Genomic DNA, 15,566 nt, shown 5'->3' with positions numbered 1-15,566 from the left:
TGTTTTCCCGAAAGGTTGAGCAGAGTTCCATAAATATAGACTGTGTGGATCAATCCGTTTTAACTTGAGTGTACCTTTGCAAATGCAAAATTGGTCTTTGGAAAAAAAAACTTTTCAATGTATGACGGGATGACCATAGGATATGGTGGAGAGATTAACCTAACATTTTTATGCTATTTTAGTGCATAGGAAAATGGAAAAAGGAAACTACTATTCAATAAGTCAAGTGTGACGAACACCAGGAACTGGACAAATCTCGGGGCCAATGTTAGCCGGTGGCGATACATCTGTTGGAAAATAAATTGTCTGGTGACCGAATAGCAAAGTGCTGATTACAGACTGTTTGACTTAAGGGATCGCTATACAAGTTCTACTGGAAGGGAAAACAGGTGAGTTACTACGATTTCAGAAATCCAAATCATGGATGCAGACCACCAACAACTTCGGAAATAATTGGACTATGATACCGATGAGCCGGCTGGGTATTGATCGTACAATCGAGTCCACTGCGTACAATTATGTTCGTTGTAAGTATTAAGACAGCCTTTACATTGTGACGATAAACACTCAGTTCCTACTGGAGCCAACGCGATCAAGTTTAGATCAAATTAAATCAAGAATTAAATCATAGTAATTCATTTCCAAAGTGGTAATTAGTCAAGTATTTTGAATCATATAAGGCCAAACATGTCTAAAGGTCCTATCTGCAGAAGAGAGGCTCTCTATGGTTTCCCACTCTTTCGTTAATATCTCAGCTGTTTATTTGTATTATGATTGTCTCCTTGCATTGAACGAAGGTCAAAACAATTGTCTTTTGATTTGTACTGCAAAAATAGTTGAAAAGTGCATCATTACATTGCAATAATTGAAAGAGAAAGTGAACAAAGAGAGCCTCTCAAATGCAGATAGGACCTATTGAAATGTTTGGCCTGATATATTCGTTAAATAACGATATAGTACTTCATTAACCTTTATATAAACTTCCTGGCTATTTTGGAGTTTTCGAGATCATTACATACCTACATGTTGGTTAGTGTCATAAACAGAAGGCCGAAACCTATTTCCTACTACACTATTGCCTAAATAAAACGCATTTTATTGAAAGATAACCATTTATTTATAGAAGAGACGTGCATAATGTGTTGAAAGTGTGTCATCACCGATCAGCAATGCTACATGCGATGTTGAACGTTGGCGTTGGATTTTGGATACGGTAACTGTCAAAACAGGAGTGTTTTGGATAAGTTTTGTTATTTGGAACTACAGCATAATGAATAAATTTATTCGGAAACATGCTTTTGGTAATACATACTTTGAAGTATTTTTGATGTGACTCGAACCAATGATAGATGCTTTAGAATGTGAACTTATTTTACGGGAAACGTCGAAAAGCAATCTTTAAATTTGTGACAGACTACCCATACGAAAAACATCAGTTACGCGAAACTGTGTTTAAATACATCTGTTGAACATCAAAAGTGAGAGCAGCTATAAGATGCGATTTCAGTACAGTTCGCTTAGTTCACTATCAAGAAAAACTGATTTAAAATTTATATAAAATTGATAGGTTTCTACATTGCGTATGAAACAAGGGGTAGTCACTCTACACAATAGAAATACACTAGAACTCCAATGGCGCTGTAGTCGCTTTTCCTAATCAATTATATTAACAACTTTATTTGCCATAATTGATTGTTTGTAAGTATCCATCGTGAAGAGGATCTTTTGTTTTAGTAAACAAAATTTATTTGACACTTATAGTACCGCTAATGACGCTGTAAGGGCGTGGCAAACTAGATGTTAGTCACACGAACAGCCGCGACATTGGACTTCTGTGGCTAGTTATTCTAATCTCTACACAGTGTGCCTTGGGCACACCGGGCACAGCAGTGGCACCGAATGGCACATATGTTGCACAGATGCCATAATGGCGTATGCTATAAATAAATTTGACAATATCTGGGTACCACTGAACTGAAATTGATCCAAAATAATCCCAGCAAACCTTGAGCTCCGAAGTAAATAAATTAGCTGTCATCGTCAGAATTTTCTGGTTGATTAATTTGTATCAAATTTAATGATATTCTTTCTTATTCTAGGCTAATGGCGTTTGGACTTCTATTTACGCAAGAACAGAAATGATCCACAGGCAGCTGTCGTGATTAGGTTACAATATTGATAACTTTAAAAGCAATGAAAGTTAATCCCCCTGGTTTCTTCAATCATCCCCATTTGTAGATTTTTAAATGCATTGTTCAATCTACAGGATTAAAGATTCAGTTAGCTATACCGGTACCGAATTATTGTTTCTATTGTTGCTGTCCAAGACAGCAACTGCCAAATATTCCCGGACAGAAGCTAGATCAGGAGACTCTCATTGCGCTTATCGGTTTCGTCCTCAAGTGGTCGATTTACGTACCAGCCTTAAACCAGCCATCTCAATCCAATCCAAAAGCAGACAAGCTAAAAGTCCATCTACATCAGACTTTCCCTGCTCTGAAGGTCCAACCAATCCAGACAATACACGGACAACGTTCCAATTATGGTGCGAAATATTTTGAACGTTCATAATCAAAAAATAGTTAGTAGTAAACCCAGGACAGTTAATAAAATGTTCGAAAGTTTTTTTTATAAGTAAAAATACAACATAAGATGAATTTATTAAATTTGCCAAAAGATACTTCCGTTTTTTTTTCAAAAACTCAGACAGGACGGCTGGAGCTTGAGCATGAGCAACCCTTCTAGCTGGGATTTAACTTTTGGGATGTTACACAGAGGCCGTATTATTCGTGGTCATTCATTCTCACTTGTCGAGTCCTGCACTATCCAGGTCAGGAAACATTGGAAATCTTTGGACAATAGTTTTTTTTTCTACAGAATCAAGTTTAGAAAAACAAGCTTATCACGGAAGTTGCAAGGACGAGATGAACAATAGTTAAATCCTGTTAAATCGGGTGTTAGGTTCATTCCTGGGCTTGTGTCAGTATAAGTCCAAACGCCATTAACCTAAAATAAGAAACAATACAATTAGCAAGTTCTCTTCAAATTTGAAAAAAAAAAAATATCCTGAATGATTTTCGTTGATATTTTAGGAAATAGCAAAAACAATGAAGTTAAATAAATTCCACGGTTGCTAAGAACAAATAATCCCAGTGCGGCGTCGCTTTTTTATAGCAGCCACCATAATACATTTTGGAGCCTCGGCACATCAGCACCTCGGCCTTGACCTCGGCACACTAAGGCACATCAGTGCACACTGGTCGACACCGTTGGCACAAATAAAGTGTGTAGAGTGACTACCCCTTGGTATGAAAGCTGTTATCCAGCTGGAACAAATCAAATGAAATAAGCCAACTAATACAATTTCCTAAGTTAGGTAAACGTTGTATTCGTAAAAAAATACTAACAAAAACTGTATAAAAATTTTGCAGATACAATAAAATGTAAACTGTATTTTTGTTGGCCAAAACAAAGAGCACGCGTGTACTAAAGATATCTGTTTTCCATATTTTACGTCAAAGGGCACATGTGTTTCATGAAAATCACCAATCGACCACCACACATGGTCGAATACGTTGATGAGTATTGTAGCTTCATCTCACAGTTACTGTGTGTGTATTTCGACGTTTAATGTGAGACTCTAAACCATCATAAAAACCGATTTACATTTGGAAGAACTACTATACATTAGGTTGTCCCAAAAATTGCACATGGTCAAAAAGCTTGGGGGCTCACCCTGCAAATGATAGCTAAGAGTGTTAGAAATAAACTTTTGTATGACGGCAACTTTCAGAAATGACGTTTAGAGGTCGCCCCAGCGATTTTTTTGAAAAATGGCCATTTTTCAAAAAAATTTCACACAAATATTTTTTACCGCACAAAAATTGGCAATACCCACTATTTTTATATTTTTTACAGCTTGATATGGATCCAAACTTCTTGGGAAAAATAATTAACGACATGTTTTGCAGGTAACTTTTGGATACTGAATTTTTTAATTTACTAAGATTTGTCATTTTTTGATATACTGTGCATTTTACCCATCACAAAAAGTATCTGAACCTTATGCTAATTTAAAACAATTTCCATAAAAAGATAGGAAATTTTATGAGGAAAAACTTTGCCGAAGACAGCATGGCGTTTTCTCTATCCGTTTTAGAGTTATTCACAATTTGTTATTTGGTGAAATTTGAATTTTATAGGTATTTTTCTAGAAATGTCACATAAAAACTTCCCAAAAACACATACAAAGTAAAAAATCACGTATGCTCAACAAGTTTTTGTCCTGATTGTGTTATGAAACTATGGTGACATCATTGATTGATCTTGATTTTTTGTTATTCAATCCCTCCATATGGAAATTGACTAGCAAAGATTTTAAAAAAGCTAGCTCTATTGACAAGCTTGGTACTGCCTATTGATTTTTTAAAGATATTCTCCACAAAATGATAAATATATTTTTGCGTTTATCTTACTTTCCTGTCGATATTTTCAATTATTTTTCTACACGAAGACGTATGAGTCCTGGACCAGTGAAACAGTCCAGGAAACAGTGGCAAAGTGAATAAAGGCGAATACGTTGCTCCATACCAAATTCAAATTGCGATTACGAACATCTTACATAAGAATACCAATATGTATACCAATTCAAAACATTCTAAAAACAGAGCATGTATTTTTTGACATTCACTGATTTGAACTATCTTATCAACACCGAAAATAAGATACACCGAGGCAAATTGAAACGGGTGGGATGAGATGAACTAGTGAGTTAACGTAATGTTATCCAAGGTTAGAACAATTTAATTACCATAACACATACACGGCATACAATAAGACAAGGTAGGCTATTATTGGCAAACAACAGTTTTGGACATAAACAAGTGACGTCATTATTATCGTCCTATATGTTGATCAAAACGATAGATATTACTAGAACGTTTTATTCATGTCTTTGAACGATTAGAACAACATCATTGAACAATAAAATAAGCATGTTTTGCGGAATGTACCACCTTCTAAATAGTATAGAAAATGTGCCGTGCGTTTGATTGTGTATTATGCTCGTATAAACCATTGTCAGTACATAACCGTTGAAAATGCCATGGCCTACTGAGGCATCTCAAAATGGTATTGTCGGGCCGCCACCAAACCGGACGTCTGACAATCAAGTCGCGATGCAACCCAACTCGCGACGTTTTTGAATCATGTCAAAAGTAGTGCGCATCCTTCCCGTTGTTGTCAGCAACACAGCGTACTAGATGCGAAACAGTTGCGACACTTGTGGACCAAGAAAATGACAATTTTTGATTGAATGCCTGTCTTGATTACAACCGGATTGACAATACCTAATGATAAAGTTTCCCGCTAGTAGGTACCTTTCTGTATCAAAGAAAATGGATTTGTCAACGGAAACGAAAATTCAATAAATGATGCCACCATAATTCCTAAACACAATCAAAACAAAAACTTGTTGAGCATACGTGATTTTTTACTTTGTATGTGTTTTTGGGCAGTTTTTTTGTGATTTTTTTAAATACCTAAAAATCCCCATTTCACTAAATAGTAAATCATGAATAACTCTAAAACGGATAGAAAAAACGCAATGCTGTCTTCGGCAAAGTTTTTCCTCATAAAATTTCCGATCTTTTTATGGAAATTGTTTTAAATTAGCATAAGGTTCAGATACGTTTTATGATGGGTAAAAGGCACAGTATATAAAAAAATTACAAATTTTAGTAAATTCAAAAATTCAGTATCAAAAAGTTACCTGCAAAACATGTCGTTAATTATTTTTCCCAAGTAGTTTAGATCCATATCAAGCTGCAAAAAATATAAAAATAGTGGGTATTGCCAATTTTTGTACGGTAAAAAATATTTGTATGAAATTTATTATGAAAAATGGCCATTTTTCAAAAATCTCGCCGGGGCGACCTCTAAACGTCATTTTTGAAAGTTGCCGTCATACAAAAGTTTGTTTCTAACACCCTTAGCTATCATTTGCAGGGTGAGCCCCCAAGCTTTTTGACCATGTGCAATTTTTGGGACAACCTACTATACATATAATGATAATAAATACAAGACACGATAATTTTAATTGTTATAGTACTTAGATATTCTCAATTTACAAAAAAAAATTTCGAGAATATTTCAGAGATACTTACTTTAATATTTATTAATACACTGTCATCAAATTTTATTATTCGGAAATTTAATGACATTGATTCATTATTTGTAATATTGTTGCCTAGTTACAGCTTATTAATTATGACGTAGTTCACATGTATTTTAAATTCATTTGATTATACGGTTTCGAAATCAAGAGTTTTCATGTTGCCAAAATGTGTTCAAATTTATTGTTTCACATTTCCGAAAGAAATTGCCATTAACGAGCATTGCGTGAAAACCTCGATATAACTAATTGATTTAGATTGCATAATTTACGAATTAAAGAGTATAAAAAAGGAAGTTTAGTTATGGTGAACCAATAACATTGGAAAATAACACTGTAATACATGTACTGATGTTTTACCATTTTAAAATTTTTAAGACAAATATTGGATATTCTAACATACGCGAAAATAAACATTTTGTTTCTCTTTAAACATTAACATTGAACAAATATGCTGGAATGGAAATAATTTTATGAAAAAAACTTCCGACGAATTCGTATTTTATTTTGAAGTGTCAAAATAGTTACAATAATATAGATTACAGTAGTTTGCTCAAAAAAATGTTTAAAGTACAGAGAGCCACAGAATATCTAAGAAAAAAGACGGAAATAGAGATATTAATAAAACATCGAATAATGATTTGACTTATATTGTTGTCAGAAAAATAATTCCACTTATTAGTAATAATAAGCAAAATATAACTAGGGTAAATAGAAATAAGAATGAAGATTCTTCTCTTGAAAACTGGTTGTTGGTAGAGGAAAAAATCTCGCAGCAGGCTTTAATTTGCGCAGCTCAAAGCTAAAAGAAATGCAACTTTTATTTTTACGTTTTAAGGGAATTCAAATAGTGCGTACATTTAGTCTTTCCTTACCGGCTCAGGACTCTAGCCTACACAGAGAAATTTAGTCGTTGCCACCTAAACAACCAAGTAGTGATTATAATTCTATTTGATTAATCATTAGGTAATAATCTTTACCTGATCCTACTATAAAGGCAGAGAATAATGCAAACGTATGTGCAGAAGTGGCGTCGGGCTATTGGATCTACAACATTAATCATACAATTAGCATAACCTACTCCTCTCTTAATCTCTAAAGTGGAGAGTCAGCATGCCACTCACATAGGGGGTACTAATTGAATAGCAGTCTATTTCACAAATCACCATTTAGTACCGTTCCTAGCGCACATTAACCCGATATCTTTTAGCAAACACAATAGTTCAATAAATTTCACAAAATATCCTTATTTCCTTATTAACAATCTCACGGGAACGGCCTTTGCACAATTCATTCGCCATGCATCTGTTTCCCTGGCTATTGTCTGAAGGAATGACAATTTGCTTCGCACGTATTCTGCAATCGATGCTGATGGGTGTCATTGTCCGTGCTGCCAGAACACCCCCCGCCCCGTGGATCGAGGGAAGGGTCCACCGTAGATCCACCAAGTTCCAACATCGCCAACTTTACAACTGGACGCTTCAACTTACCGGTGGGTGTCCGCACAATCGCTTGCCGAACTCTCCCGTCCTTGCCGAAAATTACTTCCTCTACAATACCTCTCGTCCACGATCTTCTTTTGCCTTCTGCCAAATAGACAAGGTCGCCGACCTTCAGAGACCTGACTTCATCCAGCCACTTAGTTCTCCTGTTGATGGTTGGGAGATATTCTTTCGACCATCGCTCCCAGACGTCGTTCGCTAACTGCTGAGATCTTAGGAAGCTACTCCGCAGGACACATCCGAGGTCGTCCGGCGGTTCCATAGGCTCGTGCGCACCAGACGAACATCCGAGTATAAAATGATTTGGAGTCAAGGCTTCGGAATTATTCATCTCCTGCGGCATGTAGGTGAGCGGTCGGGAGTTAATCAACCCCTCTACTTCGACAAGCGTTGTCCACAATATTTCATCGGTCAATTTGCGCCCATCGTCCAACGTAGTCATGCCTTCTTTTACGCTCCGCACCATTCGTTCCCACACTCCGCCCATGTGTGGAGCGGAGGGGGGATTGAAGGACCATTTGGTTCGCGCATCGGTGAAAGTACCGGCGCAACCAAGAGCTATTTGCTTTTGTAGTTCTCGGCTGGCACCCACAAAGTTAGTGCCATTGTCCGAGAAGATTTGAACAGGAGATCCGCGTCGTCGAGTGAATCTCCGGATAGCCATAATACACGATTCAGTAGACAAATCGTATGCAACCTCCAAATGAACGGCACGAACCACGAGGCAAGTGAAAACCGCTACGTATCGCTTTTCTCTGCGCCGACCAACGGTCACTTCCAATGGGCCCATGTAATCAATGCCAACGTAACTAAAGGGTCGGACGTTCGGAGTCAATCGGTGTTCGGGTAAAGGTGCCATTCGAGGAGGAAACGGTTTACACTTGCGTACCTTGCAAGCGATACAATTCCGGCTAACGTTTCCGACAGCCGAGCGTAGACGCGATATCTCGAAACGTTGACGAACTTCGTTAACGACCGTTTCTGTGTTCGCGTGGCCGCATTGATGATGGTAGAATTCCAACAGTAGCTGGGTAATCTGATTGTCCCTGGGGAGTATTATAGGGAACCTCGCGTCGAAATTCGCGTGGGCAGCGGCAGCTGTCCTTCCCTCCATTCGAACAATTCCGTATTCGTCGGCGAACGGTGACAGCTTATACAGCGGGCTGCTCTTCTCGATGGACTTCCACTCCGCGACAGGCTGATCGCGGTTCTTCAACAGGGTTCGCATTTCATCCGGATAGCATTCGCTTTGTGCCGTTCTCCATAGAAAGCACTCTGCTCGCTGGAACTCTTCTTGCTTCAGTGGCACACCACACGAGGGAACCGACCGTTTGAGACATTTAATTTGGTTTATAGTTGCTGGTATAGTTTCTATTGGCCGCCCAAGAACGCGCAATCGACAGTTGCTGATGAAGCGATATAGGCAGGCTACAGTTCGCAGTAATACGCTCCACTTCGAGATCCTTGAAACATCTATAATCGTGGCGGGCAGCGAGATGTGAGCCAACACGAAACTCGTTCGCAACTCTTCGGCAGTGTTCGTCTTCACTCGTTGTTGCGGCCACTCATCTTCAGGAAGGTAGAGAAACGCTGGTCCTTTAAACCATCTACCATTCGAATCCGGTTCTGTGTCGCGTACCCATTTCGTCAGGCAGTCGGCCACGTTGTCCTTGGATGATACCCATCGCCAGCACTCAGCTTGTGTTAACGACAATATCTCTCCGATACGATGAGCGACAAACTGTTTGTATCGTCTATGGTCCGAGCGAATCCACGAGAGTACCGTCGATGAATCGGTCCACAAATACACGTCCCGAGGTTGTACAGAATGGTTCGACAGAACAGTGTTTACCATTCTCGACCCCAACACTGCCGCTTCCAATTCTAACCGTGGTATCGACAGGTGCTTAAGGGGGGCCACTTTGCTTTTCGCCATAACCAATGTACATTGCACTTGTTCGGAATCGTCCTTAATGCGGAAGTACACAGCACATCCATAGCCGGCTTCGCTGGCGTCAGTGAAAACGTGACACTGTAGCGTTCGATAAAACAGTGGATCCATCAGGGCGAAGTAGCAACGCGGAACGCTAAGCTCACTTATAGCGGGTAGCAGTTCCACCCAGCGCGTCCATTTGGCAAACTCCTCGTCCTTCATTACCTCATCCCATTGTACTCCACTTCTCCACAGATCTTGGATCAAAGTACGTCCGTGGACAAGGTACGGTGCTAACAAGCCAAGGGGATCAAAAAGGCTCATAATGATCCTAAGAGCAATGCGTTTCGTCGGCCTTCTATTATCGGAGACAAAGGGAAGTAACTCTGACGCCAGTTCGGTTGAAAAGGTCAAAGTATCGGAATCCGGGTGCCACAACATCCCTAGAACACGTTCCCACCTTTCTTCCGGGACAGATTGCAGCAAACGTGGTTCCTTGTCCGGAGTTTCGCCGAGCTTTTCCAACACTTCGTCACTGTTGCTAACCCAGTTCCTCATCTCGAATCCTCCGCGGGCATGGACGGTACGTACTTGCACGGCTAATTCTGCCGCTTCTTCAGGAGTATCGGCGCTGTCGTAGTAATCGTCCATGTAGGTTTTATTTTTGATCGCCTCCGCCGCCAAAGGAAATTCGTTCGCCCATTTATCCGCATTGACACGTAGCACATACTGCGCAACGCAGGGCGAACAAGTTGCTCCGAACATCGCAACGTCCGCTATGTACACTTCAGGTGGATAACGAGGATCGAACTGGAACAAGAAGCACTGAAAATACTTGTCCGATTGTCGCATTCGTAGTTGTAAAAACATTTCCCGGATATCGCCTCCAAATCCGATGCGTTTCTCGCGGAACTTGCAAATTACAGACGGGAGCGACACCAGAAGGTCAGGGCCCTTTAGCAACAGCGAGTTTAGTGAGACTCCGTTCACCTGCGCCCTACCGTCCCAAACCAGTCGCTTTTTCTGCTTCTTTGGATGCGTCACCAAGCCCAGCGGTAAGTACCACACTTGTCTGCTGCTGATCTCGACCAGTTCTTCTTCCGTGGCCTTGTGAATATAGCCCTTCTGTATATAATCGATGATTTGCTGGTTCACGCTGTCCCGTAGACTCGAATTTTTGGCTAATTGAGCCTCGAAACTTTTCAGTCGCTTCATCGCCATTGGAAGGCTATCCGGCACCTCAACATCATCGGTTTTCCAGAGCAAAGCAGTTTCATACCGCCCATCCACAAACTTTGTAGTGCTGTCCAGTATCTCACAGGCTCTCTTTTCTTCAGCGGACTGAAGCATTGGTGTTTGCCTGGTTAGCGACTCCTCCAGTACAAACTGCTGCCGGACAAGGTCGTTTAGTTCTCGGTCGGAGTCACAATTGCATTGGTGTACGTTTAGAAAGCCTTTTTTTGAATGTCCATTTCCATCAGGTCCATAGATAGACCAACCTAGCAGAGACTTCACGGCGATTGGTTCTCCCGGTCGGCCCACGCAGCTATCCAGCGGCGCAAAAAGACTGAGGTTCTCTAGTCCTAGAAGGATCCTCGGAGTGGCTTCAGAGTACGACGATATGGGGAGATTCCGGAGATGTGCGAACCTTTCCGACAGTACGCCAAACATCAGGCTCTGGTTGGGTAGGTTCAATTCTTCGACAGTGTGAGCATTTTTCAAGACGAAGCGTCTCGGCAGACCTTTTCCGGCTATCTCCAGGTCCACACGCTTTGAATCCTTCTCGTTACGCATCACGCTTGCAGTCCAACGCAATTCCAAGGGCTCTGGAACACCTGTGACACCAAGCTGACGCGCCAAGCCAGTTTCGATAAGGGTCAGCGAGGATCCCTCATCCAAAAACGCGAATGTTTCACATTTCGTATTTCCGTTGAAAAGTGTAACAGGAATGATCCTGAAAAGGACCGATCTTTGCGTTCGCTCGTGCGTATTACACTCCGAAGCTCGGAGCTGACGCTGACGTGATTCTTGCGTTGGGCGATGCAGTAGTGGGTTATGACGAGCCCGGCATTGGGCAACGTTACATCGGATTCTCGAACGACACTTCCATTGCCCGTGATCGAACAAGCAAACTTCGCACAACTTGCATCGTTCGACGGCCTTTAGACGAGCTTCGAGTCCTAGCTGCTGGAATCGTTCACAGTTTCTTACACGATGATCTGTTTTTCCGCAGATCGGGCAAGGTTGTCTCTCTGGTACGTGGTTCTGCATTCCCGACGTGTCTTCATGGGAATATACATGTCCCCTTTCCTTCGGTTTGTCCTTGTCGACTCTCCCACCGGTTGATTTCTGTTGAGTGGCGATCGTAACTTCACTGGCGTCGTCAACTATCTCCTCCATAAACATGCCGAAGTGCTGAAGCGTTGGTTCACTATACGCCCTTTTGAACCTGGCCCACTCCATCTTAATTGAGGCTGGCAACTTTTCCACTAATTCCCCAAGCAAGGTGGGATTCGACAGATGACCCTTCAGTTTTGCGGCTGCCAAGTGGTCGCATAGCTGCTGCACCGTCAGCCCAAAGTTGATCAACGAATCCAGTCTCTCAGGCTTTGGTGCCTCCACCCGACGAACCTTGTCAAGTAGGTTTTTCACCAAAATCTCCGGTCTGCCGTACAATCGCCGCAGGGTGTCCATAATCGCTCTGACGCTTTCGGGAAACATGAGCTTCGTGACGACGGCATCTCGTGCTGGACCTCGCAAACACTCGCGTAGACGAATGACGTTCTCTACGTCCGAAAAACCGCACGCGGCATTGGCCGACTCGAAGCTGTGGACGAATATCGGCCATTCTTCCGGATCACCCGAAAATGTGGGAAGCTTCTTCGGCCAAATCTGTCTCGCAGCTATCTGGGCGGCGTTTGGCCCCACCCCGTGTGAGCTCATCACGGATCCTTCGTCCTCATGCGGCAACCTGGAAGCATTCGGTTCAACTCCGTAGTAACGACGTCGGTTGTCGGAACCATCGCGCTCCGTCCGAAAGTTGGAAACCCCGTCCAAAACGTTTGGTCTGTGGGCTTCTCCGCGTTCGCTTCCCGCGTCGACTTGTGGTGGTCGAATTGAACTTGCCAAATCGTTATGTCTGCTGTGCTGGCTTAGTTCGTGTTGACTTTTCAACCAGGCCTTGGTCCTACTCTTGCGACCCGAAACGCTAGAATTTTGGCTGCTTTCCTCGTCAGCAATCTGATCTTCCAACTCGAACTTCTCCCGCAAGTACTTCTCTTGTATCGCCAATTCCTTAGCCTGAATAGCGTGCTCCCGTTCCTTTAGTAGTTTCTCCTTCTCCAGCCGGATGCTTTCTTCCTCCAGCCGCGCCCGTTCCTGCTTCAATTTCCGTTCCTCCAACAGTCGCTCATCCTCTAATCGCTGCAATGCTAATTGCGCTCGAGCCCTGGTGGTTGAAGTACTGGACTTGGAAGATCGCATCTCCCTATCGGACGGTTTGGTAGAAATTACAACTTCCGGATTCTTTATCGGAGTCACATTTCCGGCGGAGGGTTCACCGCCCGCGGCGGCGTTGGAAACAGCCATAGCCTTGGATTTCGCAGAGCTTTTGGACTTGTCGGACGTTTTCTTCAGTTCGGCGTTGCTTGTCTTCGTAATCTCACTCGTCGCACCGAGGACACTCAAGCTCGCCGGAAGCTTTTTACTCGTCTTCTTCTTCGTCCCGGTGATTTCCGGAGGTAGCACGGGCTGACACTTACCACATCTCCACGTTCGGTCGCGGATTCCTGGCGAAACTCCGGCACAAACGTAGTGGTACCAAACGGCACAACTATCGCACGCCACCATACCCACATCGGCGGAATTCGGTCGCTCGCAAGCGCCGCAATCGTAGACTTCGTTCTCAGGCATCATGAAGTAAATCTTTGAGTTTGTTGGTAGAGGAAAAAATCTCGCAGCAGGCTTTAATTTGCGCAGCTCAAAGCTAAAAGAAATGCAACTTTTATTTTTACGTTTTAAGGGAATTCAAATAGTGCGTACATTTAGTCTTTCCTTACCGGCTCAGGACTCTAGCCTACACAGAGAAATTTAGTCGTTGCCACCTAAACAACCAAGTAGTGATTATAATTCTATTTGATTAATCATTAGGTAATAATCTTTACCTGATCCTACTATAAAGGCAGAGAATAATGCAAACGTATGTGCAGAAGTGGCGTCGGGCTATTGGATCTACAACATTAATCATACAATTAGCATAACCTACTCCTCTCTTAATCTCTAAAGTGGAGAGTCAGCATGCCACTCACATAGGGGGTACTAATTGAATAGCAGTCTATTTCACAAATCACCATTTAGTACCGTTCCTAGCGCACATTAACCCGATATCTTTTAGCAAACACAATAGTTCAATAAATTTCACAAAATATCCTTATTTCCTTATTAACAATCTCACGGGAACGGCCTTTGCACAATTCATTCGCCATGCATCTGTTTCCCTGGCTATTGTCTGAAGGAATGACAATTTGCTTCGCACGTATTCTGCAATCGATGCTGATGGGTGTCATTGTCCGTGCTGCCAGAACACTGGTAGTCCATTTAAACATCTCATAAATACGATATTTTATTGTCAACATTATTTCAGGTACACCAGGAGAACTGTTGGAATCAACGAATCCATAAATTACTCGAATGGCTTCTACTGAATGATCACGCCATTACACGTCAGTGATTCCAATACGAGAATCAGCTGGTGAAGCCGTACGAAGCCAAATAATTCAAATGAAGAATTTCATTTCATAAGTTTACAAAGATTGTGTAAGTTTTCAGTATTGAGAAAAGGGAGAGAATGTAGGAACTTAGTAAGCTAGATAAATCTAGGTAGCCTAAGCTATGGAAATTTATGACACCCAATAAAATATTCAATTCCATTCAAACCACCAAGCCATCAAGACTTATTTCTACAACGAGGGATTCGTGAAAACTGCAGCTGTGACAGTACAGACGAAAGCAAAGGTTACGAAGTCTACCCAGACGGAGGCCTTCGCTTTCGCACGAAGCTTAAAAGGTGTGGCGTATGCAACTGGTTTTGATAAGCACTCGCATAAGCGGGTGAGGCCATCTGGCGTCGCGGAAAGCTGGGAAGGGTGGGTCTTAGAAGGCTGACCCGTCGCAGAAAGCTGGGAAAGGTGAGCCTGGAAAAGTTGACCCGTCCCGGATGGAAGGGAACAGGAGGTTGGGACCGTTGTTGGGCCCTCAGCAATAACAGAGTAGGGCGAACCAAGCGGAAGACCCCACAGCCGAGGTGGAAGAAGCAAATACCGCTAGTTGAGAAAGTCACGGACGCCAAACCAAGAAGGCGTAGGAGAGTAGGTGCCAAGCTCGTCATAAAGACCGAATACTCTCGGACGTCTTGAGACGATACGAAGCGACGCCAAACTCGTGGATCTGGCAGCCGACGTGCGCAGTATCAGACGTACTCGTACGAGTGAAATAATCCTAGAGATTAAACGCGACAAGGAAAGCAAAAACACCGTCTAAAAAAGTCTGGCGGAAGAGGTCCTTGGCGAAGCGGTCGAGGTGAAGCCTAACAGCAGAGGGGACTCTGAAGATTAAGAACCTATACGAGGTCTCTGAAGCGGAAGAGCTCGTCACACCACTACGGCAACAATGCGAGGTGCAGGTGGTCACCGCAGCCATTCGGCTACGGAATTGGCCAGCGGGGACACGGGTAGCTTTGGTACAGCTACCTGGGGCGGACGTAAAATAGTCTGTTAAAGTAAGGGAAGATTAAGGTGGGCTGGTCGTTATGCCTGCTGAACCAGAACACAAGTCATTGGACTGCAAAGGTCCTGACAGGAAAAAGCAGTATAGATGATATTGTGGCAAAGGCCACAAGACACAAGACTGCACGAGTCCACCCACGTGTTTAATTTGTTTCGGGAAATCCGCGAGTAAGCAC

General features: G+C 42.5%; 1 protein-coding gene and 1 long non-coding RNA gene across 6 annotated transcripts in view; both read right to left on the bottom strand.

The window, feature by feature from the left end:
- LOC115257066 (uncharacterized) overlaps positions 1–15,566 on the bottom strand; it is a 52,506-nt gene that overhangs the window by 14,658 nt on the left and 22,282 nt on the right. The window lies entirely within an intron of this gene.
- On the bottom strand, positions 6,918–14,329 carry LOC134291974 (uncharacterized). Of its 5 annotated transcripts, XM_062860558.1 has the most exons (4): positions 13,915–14,329; positions 13,771–13,837; positions 13,649–13,710; positions 6,918–13,592 (listed from the first exon to the last, which is right to left on the bottom strand). In XM_062860558.1, exon 4 carries the CDS (start codon positions 13,520–13,522, stop codon positions 7,490–7,492), a length of 6,033 nt encoding a protein of 2,010 aa, XP_062716542.1. In that variant the 5' UTR covers positions 13,523–13,592; positions 13,649–13,710; positions 13,771–13,837; positions 13,915–14,329; the 3' UTR covers positions 6,918–7,489. The 5 variants fall into 5 exon arrangements, 4 of the variants coding, with proteins under 4 accessions (XP_062716542.1, XP_062716540.1, XP_062716541.1 ...); XR_009999390.1 differs by having other exon boundaries at positions 6,918–7,092; positions 7,153–7,219; positions 7,297–14,329; XM_062860556.1 differs by having other exon boundaries at positions 13,771–14,329.

This window comes from Aedes albopictus, chromosome 3 (assembly GCF_035046485.1).
Source record: "Aedes albopictus strain Foshan chromosome 3, AalbF5, whole genome shotgun sequence".
NCBI lineage: Eukaryota > Metazoa > Arthropoda > Insecta > Diptera > Culicidae > Aedes > Aedes albopictus.
The sequence above is the reverse complement of the archived record's forward strand: the minus strand, read 5'-3'. Positions and strand labels throughout refer to the sequence as shown.